The sequence below is a fragment of the Mustelus asterias genome, chromosome 24 (genome assembly GCF_964213995.1).
Source record: "Mustelus asterias chromosome 24, sMusAst1.hap1.1, whole genome shotgun sequence".
Lineage (NCBI taxonomy): Eukaryota > Metazoa > Chordata > Chondrichthyes > Carcharhiniformes > Triakidae > Mustelus > Mustelus asterias.
The window spans coordinates 42,122,624-42,140,411 of record NC_135824.1 but is presented as its reverse complement, the minus strand read 5'-3'; the positions used below and the strand labels follow the sequence as shown (position 1 = coordinate 42,140,411).

General features: G+C 46.2%; 1 protein-coding gene across 1 annotated transcript in view; it reads left to right on the top strand.

The window, feature by feature from the left end:
- axl (AXL receptor tyrosine kinase) overlaps positions 1-17,788 on the top strand; it is a 326,648-nt gene that overhangs the window by 233,160 nt on the left and 75,700 nt on the right. The window contains exons 13-14 of the mRNA XM_078241607.1: positions 3,552-3,647; positions 4,414-4,491. Coding sequence (XP_078097733.1) covers positions 3,552-3,647; positions 4,414-4,491 — 174 coding nt within the window. The remainder of the gene's footprint in view (positions 1-3,551; positions 3,648-4,413; positions 4,492-17,788) is intronic.

Genomic DNA, 17,788 nt, shown 5'->3' with positions numbered 1-17,788 from the left:
GACAGTGACCCAAGATGGGAATTGAACCCGCGACCCTGGCACTGTGTCACATTTATTTGATTGCCCTCTGGTTTTACCCCTGGATGTTGCTCCGTGCATTGTACAGGGCATTAACATTCACTCCTTGGAGACTTGATTGCAATCCTAGAAGTTGGTAAAACCAGCTAGAACATGATGGTAAAACTGTTTGGCCAGAGACTTGGGGCCCTCTCCTACAATGCAGAGTCACCACCACGTTTTCATTAACCTAATGGAGTTCAGCTGGCAAATACCAAAAAACTGGGATATACGATAAGTAATAATACTGCTCTTTTGACCTGGGCTCCTGGGTGGATATTAACCCTATCCAAACTGAGAGGAGACAGGATATCGAGTTTGATAATCAGCCATGATTAAGATGAATGGTGAAGCAGGCTGGAAGGGCTGAATGGCCTACTCATAGAAATCATAGAAACCCTACAGTGCAGAAGGAGGCCATTCGGCCCATCGAGTCTGCACCGACCACAATCCCACCCAGGCCCTATCCCACATATTTACCTGCTAATCCCTCTAATCTACGCATCTCAGGACGCTAAGGGGCAATTTTTAACCTGGCCAATCAACCTAACCCGCACATCTTTGGACTGTGGGAGGAAACCGGAGCACCCGGAGGAAACCCACGCAGACACGAGGAGAATGTGCAAACTCCACACACTCCTGCTTCTATTTTCTATGTTTCTGTGAGACAGTGTTAAGAGAAATGAAATTGAATTTCTAGCACAGCGACAGGCCATTCGGCCCAACTGCTCTATGATGGTGTTTATTTTCCACATGAATCCATGCTACCTTCTTCATCTGCAGCCACCCCCCCCCCCATCAACATCTCCTTCTAGTCCTTCCTCTCTCAATCCAGGTTCATCTTAAAGTGCAATCATCTTCCCTGCATCTATCCTATCAAACCTTTCCATAATTTAACAGGCTTCCATCTCAATCTTCTCTTTTCTAGAGAAAAGAGTCCCAACATTTTCAACCTTTCCTGATAGTTCTGCCACCTCAGTTCCGGCATTTTCTGACCTGATCTAAAGTATAAGTAACTGTTGGTCAGCTTGACTCTGCTCACGTTGAAGCTAATGTTCTGGGGACCTGGGTTCGAACCCCCCCCACGCCAGCTGGTGGAATTTGAATTCAATTTTAAAAATCTGGAATTAAGAATCTACTGATGACCAGGAAACCATTGTCGATTGTCGGAAAAACTCATCTGGTTCAGGAAAGGAAATCTGCTGTCCTTACCTGGTCTGGCCTATATGTGACTCCAGAGCCACAGCAATGTGGTTGACTTTCAACTGTTCTCCAATGGCAACTAGTTATGGGCAATAAATGCTGGCCAGCTAGTGACGCCCATGTCCCACGAATAAATTTTAAAAAAAGCTTTTTTAAAAGTTTATTCTTTCAGGGAATGTGGACATCACTGGTAAGGTCAACATTTGGAACACCTGGATAACAAGGTCACCTATGTCAGACTCCTATTTATTGACTACAGCTCAGCCTTCAACACTATTATTCCCACGAAACTCATCTCCACACTCCGTGGCCTGGGCCTCGGCTCCTCCCTCTGCGACTGGATCATGAACTTCCTAACTCACAGATGACAATCAGTAATGATAGGCAACAACACCTCCTCCACAATCATCCTCAACACCGGTGCCCCATAAGGCTGTGTTCTCAGCTCCCTACTATACTCCTTATACACCTATGACAGTGCGGCCAAATTCCCCTCCAATTCAATTTTCAAGTTTGCTGATGACACCACCATAGTGGGTCGGATCTCAAACAATGATGAGACAGAGTACAGGAATGAGATAGAGAATCTGGTGAACTGGTGCAGCAACAATAATCTCTCCCTCAATGTCAATACAACGAAGGAGATTGTCATTGAGTTCAGGAAGCGTGAAGGAGAACGTGTCCCTGTCTACATCAACGGGGAGGAAGTAGAAATGGTCGAGAGCTTCAAGTTTTTAGGTGTCCAGATCACCAACAACCTGTCCTGGTTCCCCCCCCTCATGCCAACACTATAATTAAGAAAGCCTACAACACCTCTACTTTCTCAGAAGACTAAGGAAATTTGGCATGTCAGTTACGACTGCCACCAACTTTTATAGATGCACCATAGAATGCTTTCTGGTTGTATCAGAGCTTGGTATGGCTCCTGCTCTGCCCAAGACCACAAGGAACTAGAAAAGGTCATGAATGTAGCCCAATCCATCACGCAAACCAGCCTCCCATCCATTGACTCTGTCTACACTTCCCGCTGCCTCGGCGAAGCAGCCAGCATAATTAAGGACCCCATGCAACCTGGACATTCTCTCTTCCATCTTCTTCCATCGGGAAAAAGTTACAAAAGTCTGAGGTCATGTACCAACCAACTCAAGAACAGCTTCTTCCCTGCTGCTGTCAGACTTTTGAATGGACTTAGCTTGCATTAAGTTGAGCTTTCTCTACACCCTAGCTATGACTGTAACACTACATTCTGCACTCTCTCGTTTCCTTCTCTATGAATGGTATGCTTTGTCTGTATAGTGCGCAAGAAACAATACTTTTCACTGTATGTTAATATATTGATTTGATTTGATTTATTATTGTCACGTGTATTAACATACAGTGAAAAGTATTGTTTCTTGCGCGCTACACAGACAAAACATACCGTTCATAGAGAAGGAAAGGAGAGAGTGCAGAATGTAGTGTTACAGTCATAGCTAGGGTGTAGAGAAAGATCAACTTAATGCAAGGTAAGTCCATTCAAACATCTGACAGCAGCAGGGAAGAAGCTGTTCTTAAGTCGGTTGGTACGTGACCTCAGACTTTTGTATTTTTTTCCTGACGGAAGAAGGTGGGAGAGAGAATGTCTGGGGTGCGTGGGGTCCTTAATTGTGCTGGCTGCTTTGCCGAGGCAGCGGGAAGTGTAGACAGAGTCAATGGATGGGAGGCTGGTTTGCGTGATGGATTGGGCTACGTTCACAATCTTTTGTAGTTCTTTGTGGTCTTGGGCAGAGCAGGAGCCCCATACCAAGCTGTGATACAACCAGAAAGAATGCTTTCTATGGTGCACCTGTAAAAGTTGCACATGTGACAATAATAAATTAAATTAAATTTGTTGCCCATCCCTAATTGCCCTTGAAATGAGTGGTTTAACCAGGGCCATTTCAGAGTCAACCACATTGCTGTGGCTCTGGAGTCACATGTAGGCCAGACCAGATAAGGGTCGCAGATTTCCTTACCTAAAGGACATTAGTGAACTAGATCGATTTTTGCGACAATTGACAATGGTTTCATGGTCAACCTTACTGAGACAAGTTTTACAATTCTAGATTAATAATTGCATTTCAATCCCACCAGCTTCCGTGGTGGGATTTGAATCCTCATTCCTCTAGACCATTAGCTTGGGCCTCTGGATTACTAGTTCAGTCACATTACCACTATGCCACCACCTCCTGCATCCTTGTTCCAAACAGTCAGAGTGAGCAGCGCATCTCCAGACACTCTGTTAATTGTTGGTGTTTTATTTTCTGCTGCAGTGAACACTCTGGGAATCAGCGATGACCTCAAAGAGAAGCTCCAGGATGTGATGATTGACCGACACAAGTTGGCACTGGGCAAGACGCTCGGAGAAGGTAAGGAAACAAGTGTGGTTCTGGAGGAGTCCTGCAACATGCTGGTGGCCCGTCCCCATCACTGTGGATATGCAGAAGAGTCAATTTAGCATTCAGGCTGCTAATGAGCATCTTTTGCAATGATTTTGGAATGGTGACAGTTAATTTGAGGATCTCTTGGAGGTGTTTGGGAAAAAAAACAAGTCAGAAGAAGGAACGTTTTGAGGGCATTTGGGGAGAAATACAGATTAGAATTAGGATAGTCAGAAGCTTTTTCCCAGGGTGGAAGAGTCAATTACTAGGGTTTAAGGTGTGAGGGGCAAGGTTTAAAGGAGATGTACAAGGCAAATGCTTTACACAGAGGATGGTGGATGCCTGGGGAGGGAGTGGAAGCGGATACGGTGGTGACTTGATAAATACATAAATAGGATGGGGATAGAGGGATATGGTCCCCAGAAAGGTAGGGGGTTTTAGTTAAGTCGGGCAGCATGGTCGGTGCAGGCTTGGAGGGCCGAAGGGCTGTGATGTAATTGTCTTTGTTCTTTGTTCTCTTTGTTCTTTGTTTGGGATCAGGGGATTTTCACAGTAACTTCATTGCAGTGTTAATGTAAGCCTACTTGTGACAGTAATAAATAAATTTAAAAGGATTGGGGTAGGATTGGGATTGAGAGCAGGCTTAAGTGTGGGATTAGGCTCATTTGTAGAGATCCACCTAATTCCATCACAGAAAAATGGAACATGTTGCCGAGGTTGGTCTCTTTTCACACAGATTTATTTATTTTGCCAGGGGAGTTTGGTTCGGTGATGGAGGGACAGTTGAACCAGGATGATTATATTCTCAAAGTGGCTGTCAAGACAATGAAAAGTAAGTGGACTATAAAGTCAGATTGGCTGAAGGGTTTTTACAGGGGGCCCAGCTGATGTGGACAGAGCTCTCACTGGGAACTTGTTGGCCTTCCTCTGACTTAGAGCTCAGTTATACAGGCCACAGTTCAGAGAGAGAGTTCACATGCTAAATATACTGATTCTAAGGGTAAGGCTTCACTACAACCTCCATTGAGTGATGTGATTTATTTCAAATTAAGGAGTTTCTCTTGTGTTTCTCTCCATCACTCTCCATCCAAAGGACAAAACCAGGTGCTTTGGATGGAGAGTGACTGTGAGTGCTCCTCATGAGTGCTTCCTGCCAGAAACACTGTTTCTTGCCAGGTGGACTCAACCAGTCCTCTGCTTACAAGTCTAGTCATGTCTGCATAGAATCGAACGTACAGCAGTGAAACTCGCCTTTTCATCGAACGGAACTAATGCCGGTGTTAATGCTCCACATGAGCCTCCTCTTTCTCAATCAGCATTACATAAGACCATATTCCTCTCTCTTGTGTGTTTTTAAAAAAAATTTGTAGAGGTACATTACAAAGAACTCTGAATTGAAAGTTACAAAAAAGTATAATATTAAAGAAAGTGCAATAGAATTCAGCTTTTTTTCATACAGCAAGTTCCATTCTGAGCTGTGTCAATATAATTTCAATACTCTAGATATTCACAATGTACATTCCATGTTGTACGTAGTTTCCAGCCTCTCAGTGTGCAATGGTTGAAAGGTATTCAACAGTGACATTTCCCCATTGCGTCTCTCCGGTGGCTATCCCAAGCTTTAGTGTGTCCCTCAGCATATAGTCCTGGACTTTGCAATGTGACCATCTGTAGCACTTGGACTTTGCACTGTTTCTCCCTAATTTGGAAATGTACCTTCTCTGCCAATGCATCTATGCTGGTCACTTCAACTACTCTCAGTGGGAGTGAGTTTCTGATTCGAACCATTCGCTGGTAAAGAAGTCCCTCCTCATCTCAGAATCATAAGAAATAGAAGCTAAATTGTTTCTGGATTTATTCATGACAATCTCACATTTATGACCCCTCTTCTTACTCGTGACTGTAAAGCAAACAAGAGGAAGCCTCATTTGTCAAGAGGCCCGCTCCTCAATCTGACTCAACAAGGTTTCAGTCACAATGTTGAAATGATCAGACTGCGTTGTGTTTGTTTGTGTTGCTGCTTGCAAGCAATGGAAATGCTTGTTTCGCCATGTTTGGGGTGTGTGATCCGGTCAGACTGAAAGGCGGGTTTGGCCAGCTTGGCTTTTGTTCTCAACAGGAGAACCAGCGGGCTTGATGTAATACCTAAAGAGCGCAGCAAATTGTTCTTGGACTTCTGATGATTTGCAGCAACTTTGTGTTTCTCCAAGAGCTGGCCTGGAGTGGGGAAAGGACAGGCCTGGAGTGGGGAAAGGACAGGCCTGGAGTGGGGAAAGGACAGGCCTGGAGTGGGGAAAGGACAGGCCTGGAGTGGGGAAAGGACAGGCCTGTCCTTTCTGTTGCAGGTTCCGGGGTTTAGATGTTTCAGTAAGTGCAGGGAAGGTGGTAAAAGAAGGGGAGGTGTGGCACTGTTAGTCAAAGACAGTATTACGGTGGCAGAAAGGACATTTGATGAGGACTCATCTACTGAGGTAGTTTGGGCTGAGGTCAGAAACAGGAAAGGAGAGGTCACCCTGTTGGGAGTTTTTTATAGGCCTCCGAAAAGTTCCAGAGATGTAGAGGAAAAGATTGCAAAGATGATTCTGGATAGGAGCGAAAGTAATAGGGTAGTTGTACTGGGGGACTTTAACTTTACAAATATTGACTGGAAAAGCTATAGTTCGAGTACTTTAGAGGGGTCGGTTTTTGTCCAATGTGTGCAGGAAGGCTTCCTGATGCAGTATGTAGATAGACCAACAAGAGGTGAGGCCACATTGGATTTGGTACTGGGTAATGGGCGGCACGGTAGCACAGTGGTTAGCACTGCTGCTTCACAGCTCCAGGGACCTGGGTTCGATACCTGGCTTGGGTCACTGTCTGTGTGGAGTTTGCACATTCTCCTCGTGTCTGCGTGGGTTTCCTCCGGGTGCTCCGGTTTCCTCCCACCGTCCAAAGATGTGCAGGTTAGGTTGATTGGCCATGCTAAAAAATTGCCCCTTCGAGTCCTGAGATGTCTAGGTTAGAGGGATTAGTGGGTGGGATATGGGGATAGGGCCTGGGTGGGATTGTGGTCGGTGCAGACTCGATGGGCCGAAGGGCCTCTTTCTGCACTGTAGGATATCTATCTATCTATCTAATGAACCAGGCCAGGTGTTAGATTTGGAGGTAGGTGAGCACTTTGGTGACAGTGACCACAATTCGATTACGTTTACCTCAGCAATGGAAAAGGATAGGTATATACCAAAGGGCAAGAGTTATAGCTGGGGGAAAGGAAATTATGATGCGATTAGGCGAGATTTAGCTGGCATAGGTTGGGGAAGGAAACTGCAGGGGATGGGCACAATTGTAATGTGGAACTTGTTCAAGGAACAGCTACTACGCGTCCTTGATAAATATGTACCTGTCAGGCAGGGAGGAAGTGGTCGAGCGAGGGAACCGTGGTTTACTAAGGAGGTTGAATCTCTTGTGAAGAGGAAGAAGGAGACTTATGTTAAGATGAGACGTGAAGGCTCAGTTAGGGCACTTGAGAGTTACAAGTTAGCCAGGAAGGACCTAAAGAAAGAGTTAAGAAGATCCAGGAGGGGACATGAGAAGTCTTTGGCAGGTAGGATCAAGGAAAACCCTAAAGCTTTCTATAGGTATGTCAGGAATAAAAGAATGACTAGGGTAAGATTAGGGCCAGTCAAGGACAGTAGTGGGAAGTTGTGCGTGGAGTCTGAAGAGATAGGAGAGGCACTAAATGAATATTTTTCGTCAGTATTTACACTGGAGAGGGACAGTGTTGTCGAGGGGAGTACTGAGATGCAGGCTGTTGGACTGGATGGGATTGATGTTCATAAGGAGGAGGTGTTAGCAATTCTGGAAAGGGTAAAAATAGATAAGTCCCCTGGGCCGGATGGGATTTATCCTAGGATTCTCTGGGAGGCTCGAGAGGAGATTGCAGAGCCTTTGACTTTGATCTTTGGGTCGTCATTGTCTACAGGAACAGTGCCAGAAGACTGGAGGATAGCAATGTTGTCCCCTTGTTCAAGAAGGGGAGTAGGGACAACCCTGGTAATTATAGACCGGTGAGCCTTACTTCTGTTGTGGGCAAAGTATTGGAAAGGATTATAAAAGATAGGATGTATAATCATCTAGAAAGGAACAATTTGATTAGGGATAGTCAGCACGGTTTTGTGAAGGGTAGGTCGTGCCTCACAAACCTTATTGAGGTCTTTGAGAAGGTGACCAAAGAGGTGGATGAGGGTAAAGCGGTTGATGTGGTGTATATGGATTTCAGCAAAGCGTTTGATAAGGTTCCCCATGGTAAGCTTTTGCAGAAAATACGGACACATGGGATTGAGGGTGATTTAGTGGTTTGGATCAGGAATTGGCTAGCTGTAAGAAAACAGAGGATGGTGGTTGATGGGAAATATTCATCCTGGAGTTCAGTTACTAGTGGTGTACCGCAAGGATCTGTTTTGGGGCCACTGCTGTTTGTCATTTTTATTAATGACCTGGATGAGGGCGTGGAAGGATGGATTAGTAAATTTGCGGATGACACTAAAGTCGGTGGAGTTGTAGACAGTGCGGAGGGAAGTGGCAGGTTACAGAGGGACATAGATAAGCGGCAGAGCTGGGCTGAGAGGTGGCAAATGGAGTTTAATGCGGAAAAGTGTGAGGTGATTCACTTTGGAAGGAGTAACAAGAATACAGAGTACTGGGCTAATGGTAAGATACTTGGTAGTGTGGATGAACAGAGGGATCTGGGTGTCTATGTGCATAGATCCCTGAAAGTTGGCACCCAGGTTGACAGGGTTGTTAAGAAGGCGTACGGTGTGTTAGCTTTTATTGGTAGAGAGATTGAGTTTCGGGGCCAGGAGGTCATGCCTGGGGGCGGGGAAAGGACTGGCCTGGGGGCGGGGAAAGGACTGGCCTGGGGGCGGGGAAAGGACTGGCCTGGGGGCGGGGAAAGGACTGGCCTGGGGTAGGCACGGTGGCACAGTGGTTAGCACTGCTGCCTCACATTACCAGGGGCCTGGATTTGATTCCTGGATTAGAACAAAACAAAGAACAAAGAACAATACAGCACAGGAACAGGCCCTTCGGCCCTCCAAGCCCGCGCCGCTCCCTGGTCCAAACTAGACCATTCTTTTGTATCCCTCCATTCCCACTCCGTTCATATGGCTGTCTAGATAAGTCTTAAACGTTCCCAGTGTGTCCGCCTCCACCACCTTGCCTGGCAGCGCATTCCAGGCCCCCACTACCCTCTGTGTAAAATATGTCCGTCTGATATCTGTGTTAAACCTCCCCCCCTTCACCTTGAACCTCGTGAACGTCACCACCAACCTGGGGAAAAGCTTCCCACCGTTCACCCTATCTATGCCTTAATTTGGGATTGGGTCACTGTCTGTCCGGAGTCTGCACGTTCTCCCCGTGTCTGCGTGGGTTTCCTCTGGGTGCTCCAGTTTCTTCCCACAATCCAAAAAACCTGCTGGTTAGGGTGGATTGACCTTGGTAAATTTTCCCTCAGTGTATCTGAAGAGGCGCCGGAGTGTGGCGACCAGGGGATTTTCACAGTAACTTCATTGGAGTGTTAATGTAAGCCTACTTGTGACTAATAAATAAACTTTAACTTGGGGTGAGGAAAGAACTTGCCTGGGTTTAAAAAAAAATTCATTTGTTGGTCACAGGCGTCGCTGGCTGGCCAGCATTTATTGCCCATCCTTAATTGCCCTTCGAGGGCAGTTAAGAGTCAACCACATTGCTGTAACTCTGGAGTCACATGTAGGCCAGGCCAGGTAAGGAGGACAGCAGATTTCCTTCCCTAAAGGACATTCGTGAACCAGATGGGTTTTTCCAATAATCGACAATGGTTTCATGGGCATCAGTAGATTCTTAATTCTAGATATTTTTTATTGAATTCAATTTCCACCACCTGCCGTGGGGATTCGAAGCTGGGTCCCCAGAATATTAGCTGAGTTTCTGGATTAATAGTCTAGTGATAATGCCACTAAGCCATCGCCTCCCCACAAAAGGACTGGCCTGGAGTGGAGAAAGAGAACAGAGAGGAAGGAGATTCTGCAGCTGCCTAGGGCTGAACAATAATACCTTGTATAGTGCCTTTAACGCAATAAAACATTCAAAGGCACTTCACCAGAGCAATATAAACCAAATTCAATGTCGCTGATCCATGTAATGAGATGTTAAGTTAGATGACCCACAGCTGGGCCAATGAGGTGGATTAAAGCCATGTCTCAAAGGAGGAAAGTGAGGTTGTGAGACAGAGGGGACTGGGGGCGTTTGAGGGCACTTCTGCTTGCAGAAAATTTCACATTGGCCCCAAGTCCTGAAGCCCCCCTTGGGAGCCGGAACCCCACAATCCGGCGGCATGGACAAGTTGGGCCGAAGGGCCTGTTTCCATGCTGTAAACCTCTATGACTCTATCCCTGCTGTCTCACGGAAATGGCCCCCTGTGCCCTTTTACACTGCACGAGGAGTTTCCTGTATGGGTTCCTGCTGCACACCCTTTAATTCGTCACCCTCGGCTGTTTTCCGGACATGCCTTGGTGCATCTTGTTCCTGTCTGGTAGTGAAGATCCCCAGAGGAGGTCCCACGACAGGGAAGTCCTCCCCCTTAACATTGGGACCTGGAATGGAGGATGTTGCACACAGCAGTCTCATAAAACCATAGATCACATCTGTTCATGCACTCCCAAGATGGCTGCCCATGTTGCAGTCTTGTGGAGTCCATTGGCCATACTTTAGGCTGCACTCCCCTTTTAGACCTCCCAAGGCTTTTATATATATATATATATATATATATAAAGAGCAAGAGGGTAGCCAGGGAGAGAGTTGGCCCACTCAAGGACAGGGGAGAGAATCTATGCATGGAGCCAAAGGAAATGTGCGTGGTATTAAATCAGTACTTTATGTCAGTATTCACCAAAGAGAAGGACTTGGTGGATGATGAATCTGAGAAAGGGTGTGTAGATAGTTTGAGTCATGTTGAGATCAAAAAGGAGAAAGTATTGGGGTTCTTGAGAAACATTAAGGTAGACAAGACCCCAGGGCCTGATGGGATATACCCCAGAATACTGAAAGAGGCAAGGGAGCAAATTGCTGGGGCCTTGAGAGAAATCTTTGTATCCTCACTGGCTACGGGGGAGGTCATGATGTAGAGATGCCGGCGTTGGACTGTAAGAGTTTTAACAACACCAGGTTAAAGTCCAACAGGTTTAATTGGTAGCAAATGCCATTAGCTTTCGGAGCGCTGCTCCTTCGGCAGATGGAGTGGATATCTGCTCTTTGTTTGAGAGCAGATATCCACTCCATCTGACGAAGGGGCATACAGAGACAAAAAAAGCTTAAAACTCTTGCAGGGGAGGTTCCAGAGGGTTGGAGAATAGCCAATGTTGTTCCTTTGTTTAAGAAGAGTAGCAAGATTAACACAGGTAATTACAGGCTGGTGAGCCTTACGTCAGTGGTAAGGAAATTTTTGGAGAGAATTCTTCGAGACAGGATTTATTCCCACTTGGAAATAGGTGAGACGTATTAGCGAGAGGCAACATGGTTTTGTGAAGGGGAGGTCGTGTCTCACGAACGTGATTGAGTTTTTTGAGGAAGTGACGAAGATGATTGATGAGGGTCGGGCAGTGGATGTTGTCTTCATGGACTTCAGTAAGGCCTTTGACAAGGTCCCTCAAAGCAGACTGGTGCAGAAGGTGAAGTCGCATGGGATCAGAGGTGAGCTGGCAAGGTGGATACAAAACTGGCTCAGTTCTGTTTGTGAACAGAATTCCCACTCACCTGAAGAAGGGGCTCAGAGCCTCGAAAGCTTGTGTGGCTTTTGCTACCAAATAAACCTGTTGGACTTTAACCTGGTGTTGTTAAACTTCTTACTCAGTCATAGAAGACAGAGGGTAGCAGTGGAAGGGTGAGTTTCTGAATGGAGGGCTGTGACAAGTGGCGTTCCTCAGGGATCAGTGCTGGGACCTTTGCTGTTTGTAATATATATAAATGATTTGGAGGAAAATATAACTGAATTGATTAGTAAGTTAGCGGATGACACAAAGGTTGGTGGATTTGCGGATAGCGATGAGGACCATCAGAGGATACAGCAGGATATAGATCGGTTGGCGATTTGGGCGGAGAGATGGCAGATGGAGTTTAATTCGGACAAATGTGAGGTAATGCATTTTGGGAGGTCTAATAGAGATAGGAAATATACAGTAAATGGCAGAACCCTTAAGAGTATTGATAGGCAAAGGGATCTGGGTGTACAGGGAAACAGGTCACTGAAAGTGGCAACGCCGGTGGAGAAGGTAGTCAAGAAGGCACTTGGCATGCTTGCCTTCATCAGCCAGGGAACTGAGTTTAAAAACTGGCAAGTCATGTTGCAGCTTTATAGAATCTTACTTAGGCCGCACTTGGAATATAGTGTTCAATTCTGGTCGCCACACTACCAGAAAGATGTGGAGGCTTTGGAGAGGGTACAGAAAAGATTTACCAGGATGTTGCCTGGTATGGAGGGCATTAGCTATGAGGAGAGGTTGGAGAAACTTGGTTTGTTCTCACTGGAACGACGGAGGTTCAGGGGGCGACCTGATAGAAGTCTACAAGATTATGAGGGGCATGGACAGAGTGGATAGTCAGAAGCTTTTTCCCAGGGTGGAAGAGTCAATTACTAGGGGGCACAGGTTTAAGGTGCGAGGGGCAAGGTTTAAAGGAGATGTACGAAGCAAGGTTTTTACACAGATGGTGGTGGGTGGGTGCCTGGAACCCGTTGCTCGGGGTGGTAGTGGAAGCAGATACGATAGTGAGTTTTAAGGGGTGTCTGGACAAATACATGAATAGGATGCAAATAGAGGGATACGGTCCCCGGAAGGGTAGGGGTTTTAGTTCAGTCGGGCTGGTGGTCGGTGCAGCTTGGAGGGCCGAAGGGCCTGTCTCTGTGCTGTAATTTTCTTTGTTTTTTATTCTTTGTAGTTTCTGAATAAAACCTTTTATTACAGTTTTATTTGCGCTTGTCTTGACCTATGGACACCCAGTGACATAGTCAGCGATGTCATTTATATAAATGATGAATAATAGGGGACCCAGCACAGATCCCTGTGATACTCCACTGGACACTGGCTTCCTGTCACTAAAGCAGCCTTCTGTCATCATCCTCTGTCTCCTACAACTGAGCCAATTTTGAATCCACTTTATCAAATTACCCTGTGTCTCATGTGAATTTGTTTCTTTACAAGTCTCCCATGTGGGACCTTGTCAAAGACTTTGCTGAAATCCCTATCAACTGCACTACCGTGATCTACACACCTGGTCACCTCCTCAAAATCTCAATCAAATTTGTTAGGCATGACCTCCCTCTGATGAAGCCATGCTGATTATCCCTGATCAAGCTTTGCTTCTCCAAGTGGAGATAGATACTGTCCTTCAGAATAAAAGCAAATAAAAGAATAAATAAAAGCTGCTTTGACAAAGGGTCATCTGGACTTGAAACGTCAACTCTTTTCTCTCCTTACAGATACTGCCAGACCTGCTGAGATTTTCCAGCATTTTCTCTTTTGCTCTCCTTCAGAAGTTTCTCTAATAGTTTCCCTACCACTGACGTGAGACTCACTGGTCTGTAGTTCCCCGTTTTATCTCTAAAATAGTGGATAACCAGATCGCTTTCCAATCTGACCTAGCTACCTCCCCACCCCAACCATCCTACTATCCTCCAACAGGTGAGGTGCCTGAAGATTGGAGGGTGGCAAATGTTGTGCCTTTGTTTAAGAAGAGCTGCAGGGAGAAGCCTGTGAACTACAGGTGAGCCTAATGTCTGTAATGGGTGAGTTGTTAGAAGGTATTCTGAGAGACAGGATGTACAGGCATTTGGAGAGGCAAGGACTGATTCGGGACAGTCAGCATGGCTTTGTGAGTGGAAAATCGTGTCTCACAACTTTGATTGAGTTATTTAAGGGGTAACCAAGAAGGTAGATGAGGGCAATGCAGTCGATGTTGTCTGCATGGACTTCGTAAGAAGTCTCACAACACCAGGTTAAAGTCCAACAGGTTTATTTGGTATCACCAGCTTTTGGAGCGCTGCTCCTTCATCAGGTGAGTGGAGAGTTGGCTTCACAAACACGGCATACATAGACAGTGACGTAATTGCAAGATAATGGTTGGAATGCCAGTCTTTACAGGTAATCAAGTCTTTACATGTACAGACAATGCGAGTGGAGAGAGGGATAATCACAGGTTAAAGAGGTGTGAATTGTCTCAAGCCCAGACAGTTAGTAGGATTTTGCAAGCCCAGGCCAAATGGTTACACGTAGTGTGGCATGAACCCAAGATCCCACTTGAGGCCATCCTCATGTGTGCAGAACTTTGCTATCAGTTTCTGCTTAGTAATTCTGTGTTGTCGTGTGTCTTAAGACCTCTTCACTGCACAGGACCTTCAACAGATGCTATACACGCGATACATCGATGACATTTTCTTCCTTTGGACTCACGGCGAAGAATAATTGAAACAACTATATGATGACATTAACAAGTTCCATCCCACCATCAGAGTCACCATGGACTACTCTCCAAAATCGGTTGCATTCTTGGACGCACGCATCCCCATCAAGGATGGTCACCTCAGCACTTCACTACCGCAAGCCCATGGATAAATTCATGATGCTCCACTTCTCCAGTTTTCATCCCAAACACGTTAAAGAAGCCATCTCCTATGGACAAGCCCTCCGTATACACAGGATCTGCTCAGATGAGGAGAAACGCAACAGACATCTACAGAAACTGAAAGAAGCCCTCATAAAAATGGGATATGGCACTTGACTCACCGATTGACAGTTCCGACGCGCCACAGCGAAAACTGCACCAACCTCCTCAGAAGACAAACACAGGACACGATCGACAGAGTACCCTTTGGCATACAGTACTTCCCCGGAGCGGAGAAACTACAACACCATCTTCGGAGCCTTCAACATGTAATCAATGAAGACCAACATCTCGCCAAGGCCATCCCCACACCCCCACTACTTGCCTTCAAACAACCGTGCAACCTCAAACAGACCATTGTCCGCAGCAAACTACCCAGCCTTCAGGAGAACAGTGACCAAGACGCCACACAATCCTGCCACAGCAACCTCTGCAGGATGTGCCGGATCATCGACATGGATACCACCATCACACGTGAGAACACCATCCACGAGGTACACGGTACATACTCATGTGACTCGGCCAACGTTGTCTACCTCATACTCTGCAGGAAAGAATGTCCCGAAGCTTGGTACAACGGCGAGACTATGCAGATGCTACGACAACGGATGAATGGACACCACACAACAATCACCAGGCAGGAGTGTTCCCTTCCTGTTGGGGAACGCTTCAGCACTCAAGGGCATTCAGCCCCTTCTTCAAGACACAGACAACGCAGAATCGCCAAGCAGAAACTGATAGCCATGTTCTGCAGAGTATTGATAGGCAAAGGGATCTGGGTGTACAGGTATACAGGTCACTGAAAGTGTCAGTACAGGTGGAGAAGGTAGTCAAGAAGGCATACGGTGTGTTTTCCTTCATCAGTCGGGGTATTGAGTTTAAAAATTGGCAGGTCATGTTGCAGCTTTATAGAACCTTAGTTAGGCCGCACTGGGAATATAGTGTCCAATTCTGGTCGCCACACTACCAGAAGGATGTGGAGGCTTTGGAGAGGGTACAGAAAAGATTTACCAGGATGTTGCCGGTATAGAGGGCATTAACTATGAGGAGAGGTTGGAGAAACTTGATTTGTTCTCACTGGAATGATGGAGGTTGAGGGGCGACTTGATAGAAGTCCACAAGATTATGAGGGGCATGGACAGAGTGGATAGTCAGAAGCTATTTCCTAGGGTTGAAGAGTCAATTACTAGGGGGCATAGGTTTAAGGTGCGAGGGACAAGGTTTAAAGGAAATGTACAAGTCAGGTTTTTTACACAGAGGGTGGTGGGTACCTGGAACACGCTGCTGGGGGAGGTAGTGGAAGCAGATACAATAGTGACTTTTAAGGTGCATCTGGACAAAAACATGAATAGGATGGGAATAGAGGGATACGGTTCCCAAAAGGCTAGGGGGTTTTCGTTTAGTCAGGCAGCATGGTCAGTGCAGGCTTGGAGGGCCGAAGGGCCTGTTCCTGTGCTGTAATTTTCTTTGTTCTTTGTTTTAAACCTGTTGGACTTTAACTTGGTGTTGTGAGACTTATTGCTGTGCCCATCCCAGTCCAACACCGGCATCTCCACATCATGGCTACATGGACTTTAGCAAGGCCTTTGACAAGGTACTGCATGGGAAGTTGTTACATAAGGTTAAATGTCAAGGGATCCAGGGTGAGGTAGCCAACTGGAGACAAAATTGGCTTGTTGACAGAAGTGGCTGTCGAGGGTTGTTTTTCAAACTGGAGGCCTGTGACCAGCAGTGTGCCTGAGGGATCAGTGCTGGGTCCACTGTTATTTGTCATTTTAATTAATGATTTGGATGAGAATTTAGGAGGCATGGTTAGTAAGTTTGCAGGTGACACCAAGATTGGTGGCATAGTGGACAGTGAAGAAGGTTATCTCAGATTGCAACGGGATCTTGATCAATTGGGCCAGTGGGCTAATGAATGGCAGATAAAGTTTAATTTAGATAAATGTGAGGTAGGTCATTTTGGTAGGTCAAACCAGGGCATGACTTCCTCAGTTAATGGTCTGGAGTTGGGGACAGTTATAGAACAAAGAGATCTAGGGGTACAGGTTCATAGCTCCTTGAAAGTGGACAGAGCAGTGAAGGAGACATTTGGCATGCTTGGTTTCATTGGTCAGAACATTGAATACAGCAGTTGGGGCATCTTATTGGAGTTGTACAGGACACACTTGGAATACTGTGTATAGTTCTGGTCGTCCTATTATGGAAACATAGAACATAGAACATAGAACATTACAGCGCAGAACAGGCCCTTCGGCCCACGATGTTGCACCGACCAGTTAAAAAAAAACTGTGACCCTCCAACCTAAACCAATTTCTTTTCGTCCATGAACCTATCTACGGATCTCTTAAACGCCCCCAAACTAGGCGCATTTACTACTGATGCTGGCAGGGCATTCCAATCCCTCACCACCCTCTGGGTAAAGAACCTACCCCTGACATCGGTTCTATAACTACCCCCCCTCAATTTAAAGCCATGCCCCCTCGTGCTGGATTTCTCCATCAGAGGAAAAAGGCTATCACTATCCACCCTATCTAAACCTCTAATCATCTTATATGTTTCAATAAGATCCCCTCTTAGCCGCCGCCTTTCCAGCGAAAACAATCCCAAATCCCTCAGCCTCTCCTCATAGGATCTCCCCTCCATACCAGGCAACATCCTGGTAAACCTCCTCTGCACCCTCTCCAAAGCCTCCACATCCTTCCTGTAATGTGGGGACCAGAACTGCACACAGTACTCCAAGTGCGGCCGCACCAGAGTTGTGTACAGTTGCAACATAACGCTACGACTCCTAAATTCAATCCCCCTACCAATAAACGCCAAGACACCATATGCCTTCTTAACAACCTTATCTACTTGATTCCCAACTTTCAGGGATCTATGCACACATACACCTAGATCCCTCTGCTCCTCCACACTATTCAAAGTCCTCCCGTTAGCCCTATACTCAACACATCTGTTATTCCTACCAAAGTGAATTACCTCACACTTCTCCGCATTAAACTCCATCCGCCACCTCTCGGCCCAACTTTGCAACCTGTCTAAGTCTTCCTGCAAACTACGACACCCTTCCTCACTGTCTACCACACCACCGACTTTGGTGTCATCAGCAAATTTGCTAATCCACCCAACTATACCCTCATCCAGATCATTAATAAATATTACAAACAGCAGTGGCCCCAAAACAGATCCCTGAGGTACACCACTTGTAACCGCACTCCATGATGAATATTTACTATCAACCACCACCCTCTGTTTCCTATCCGCTAGCCAATTCCTGATCCAATTTCCTAGATCACCCCCAATCCCATACATCTGCATTTTCTGCAGAAGCCTACCATGGTGAACCTTATCAAACGCCTTACTAAAATCCATATATACCACGTCCACTGCCTTGCCCCCATCCACCTCCTTGGTCACTTTCTCAAAAAACTCAATAAGGTTAGTAAGGCACGACCTA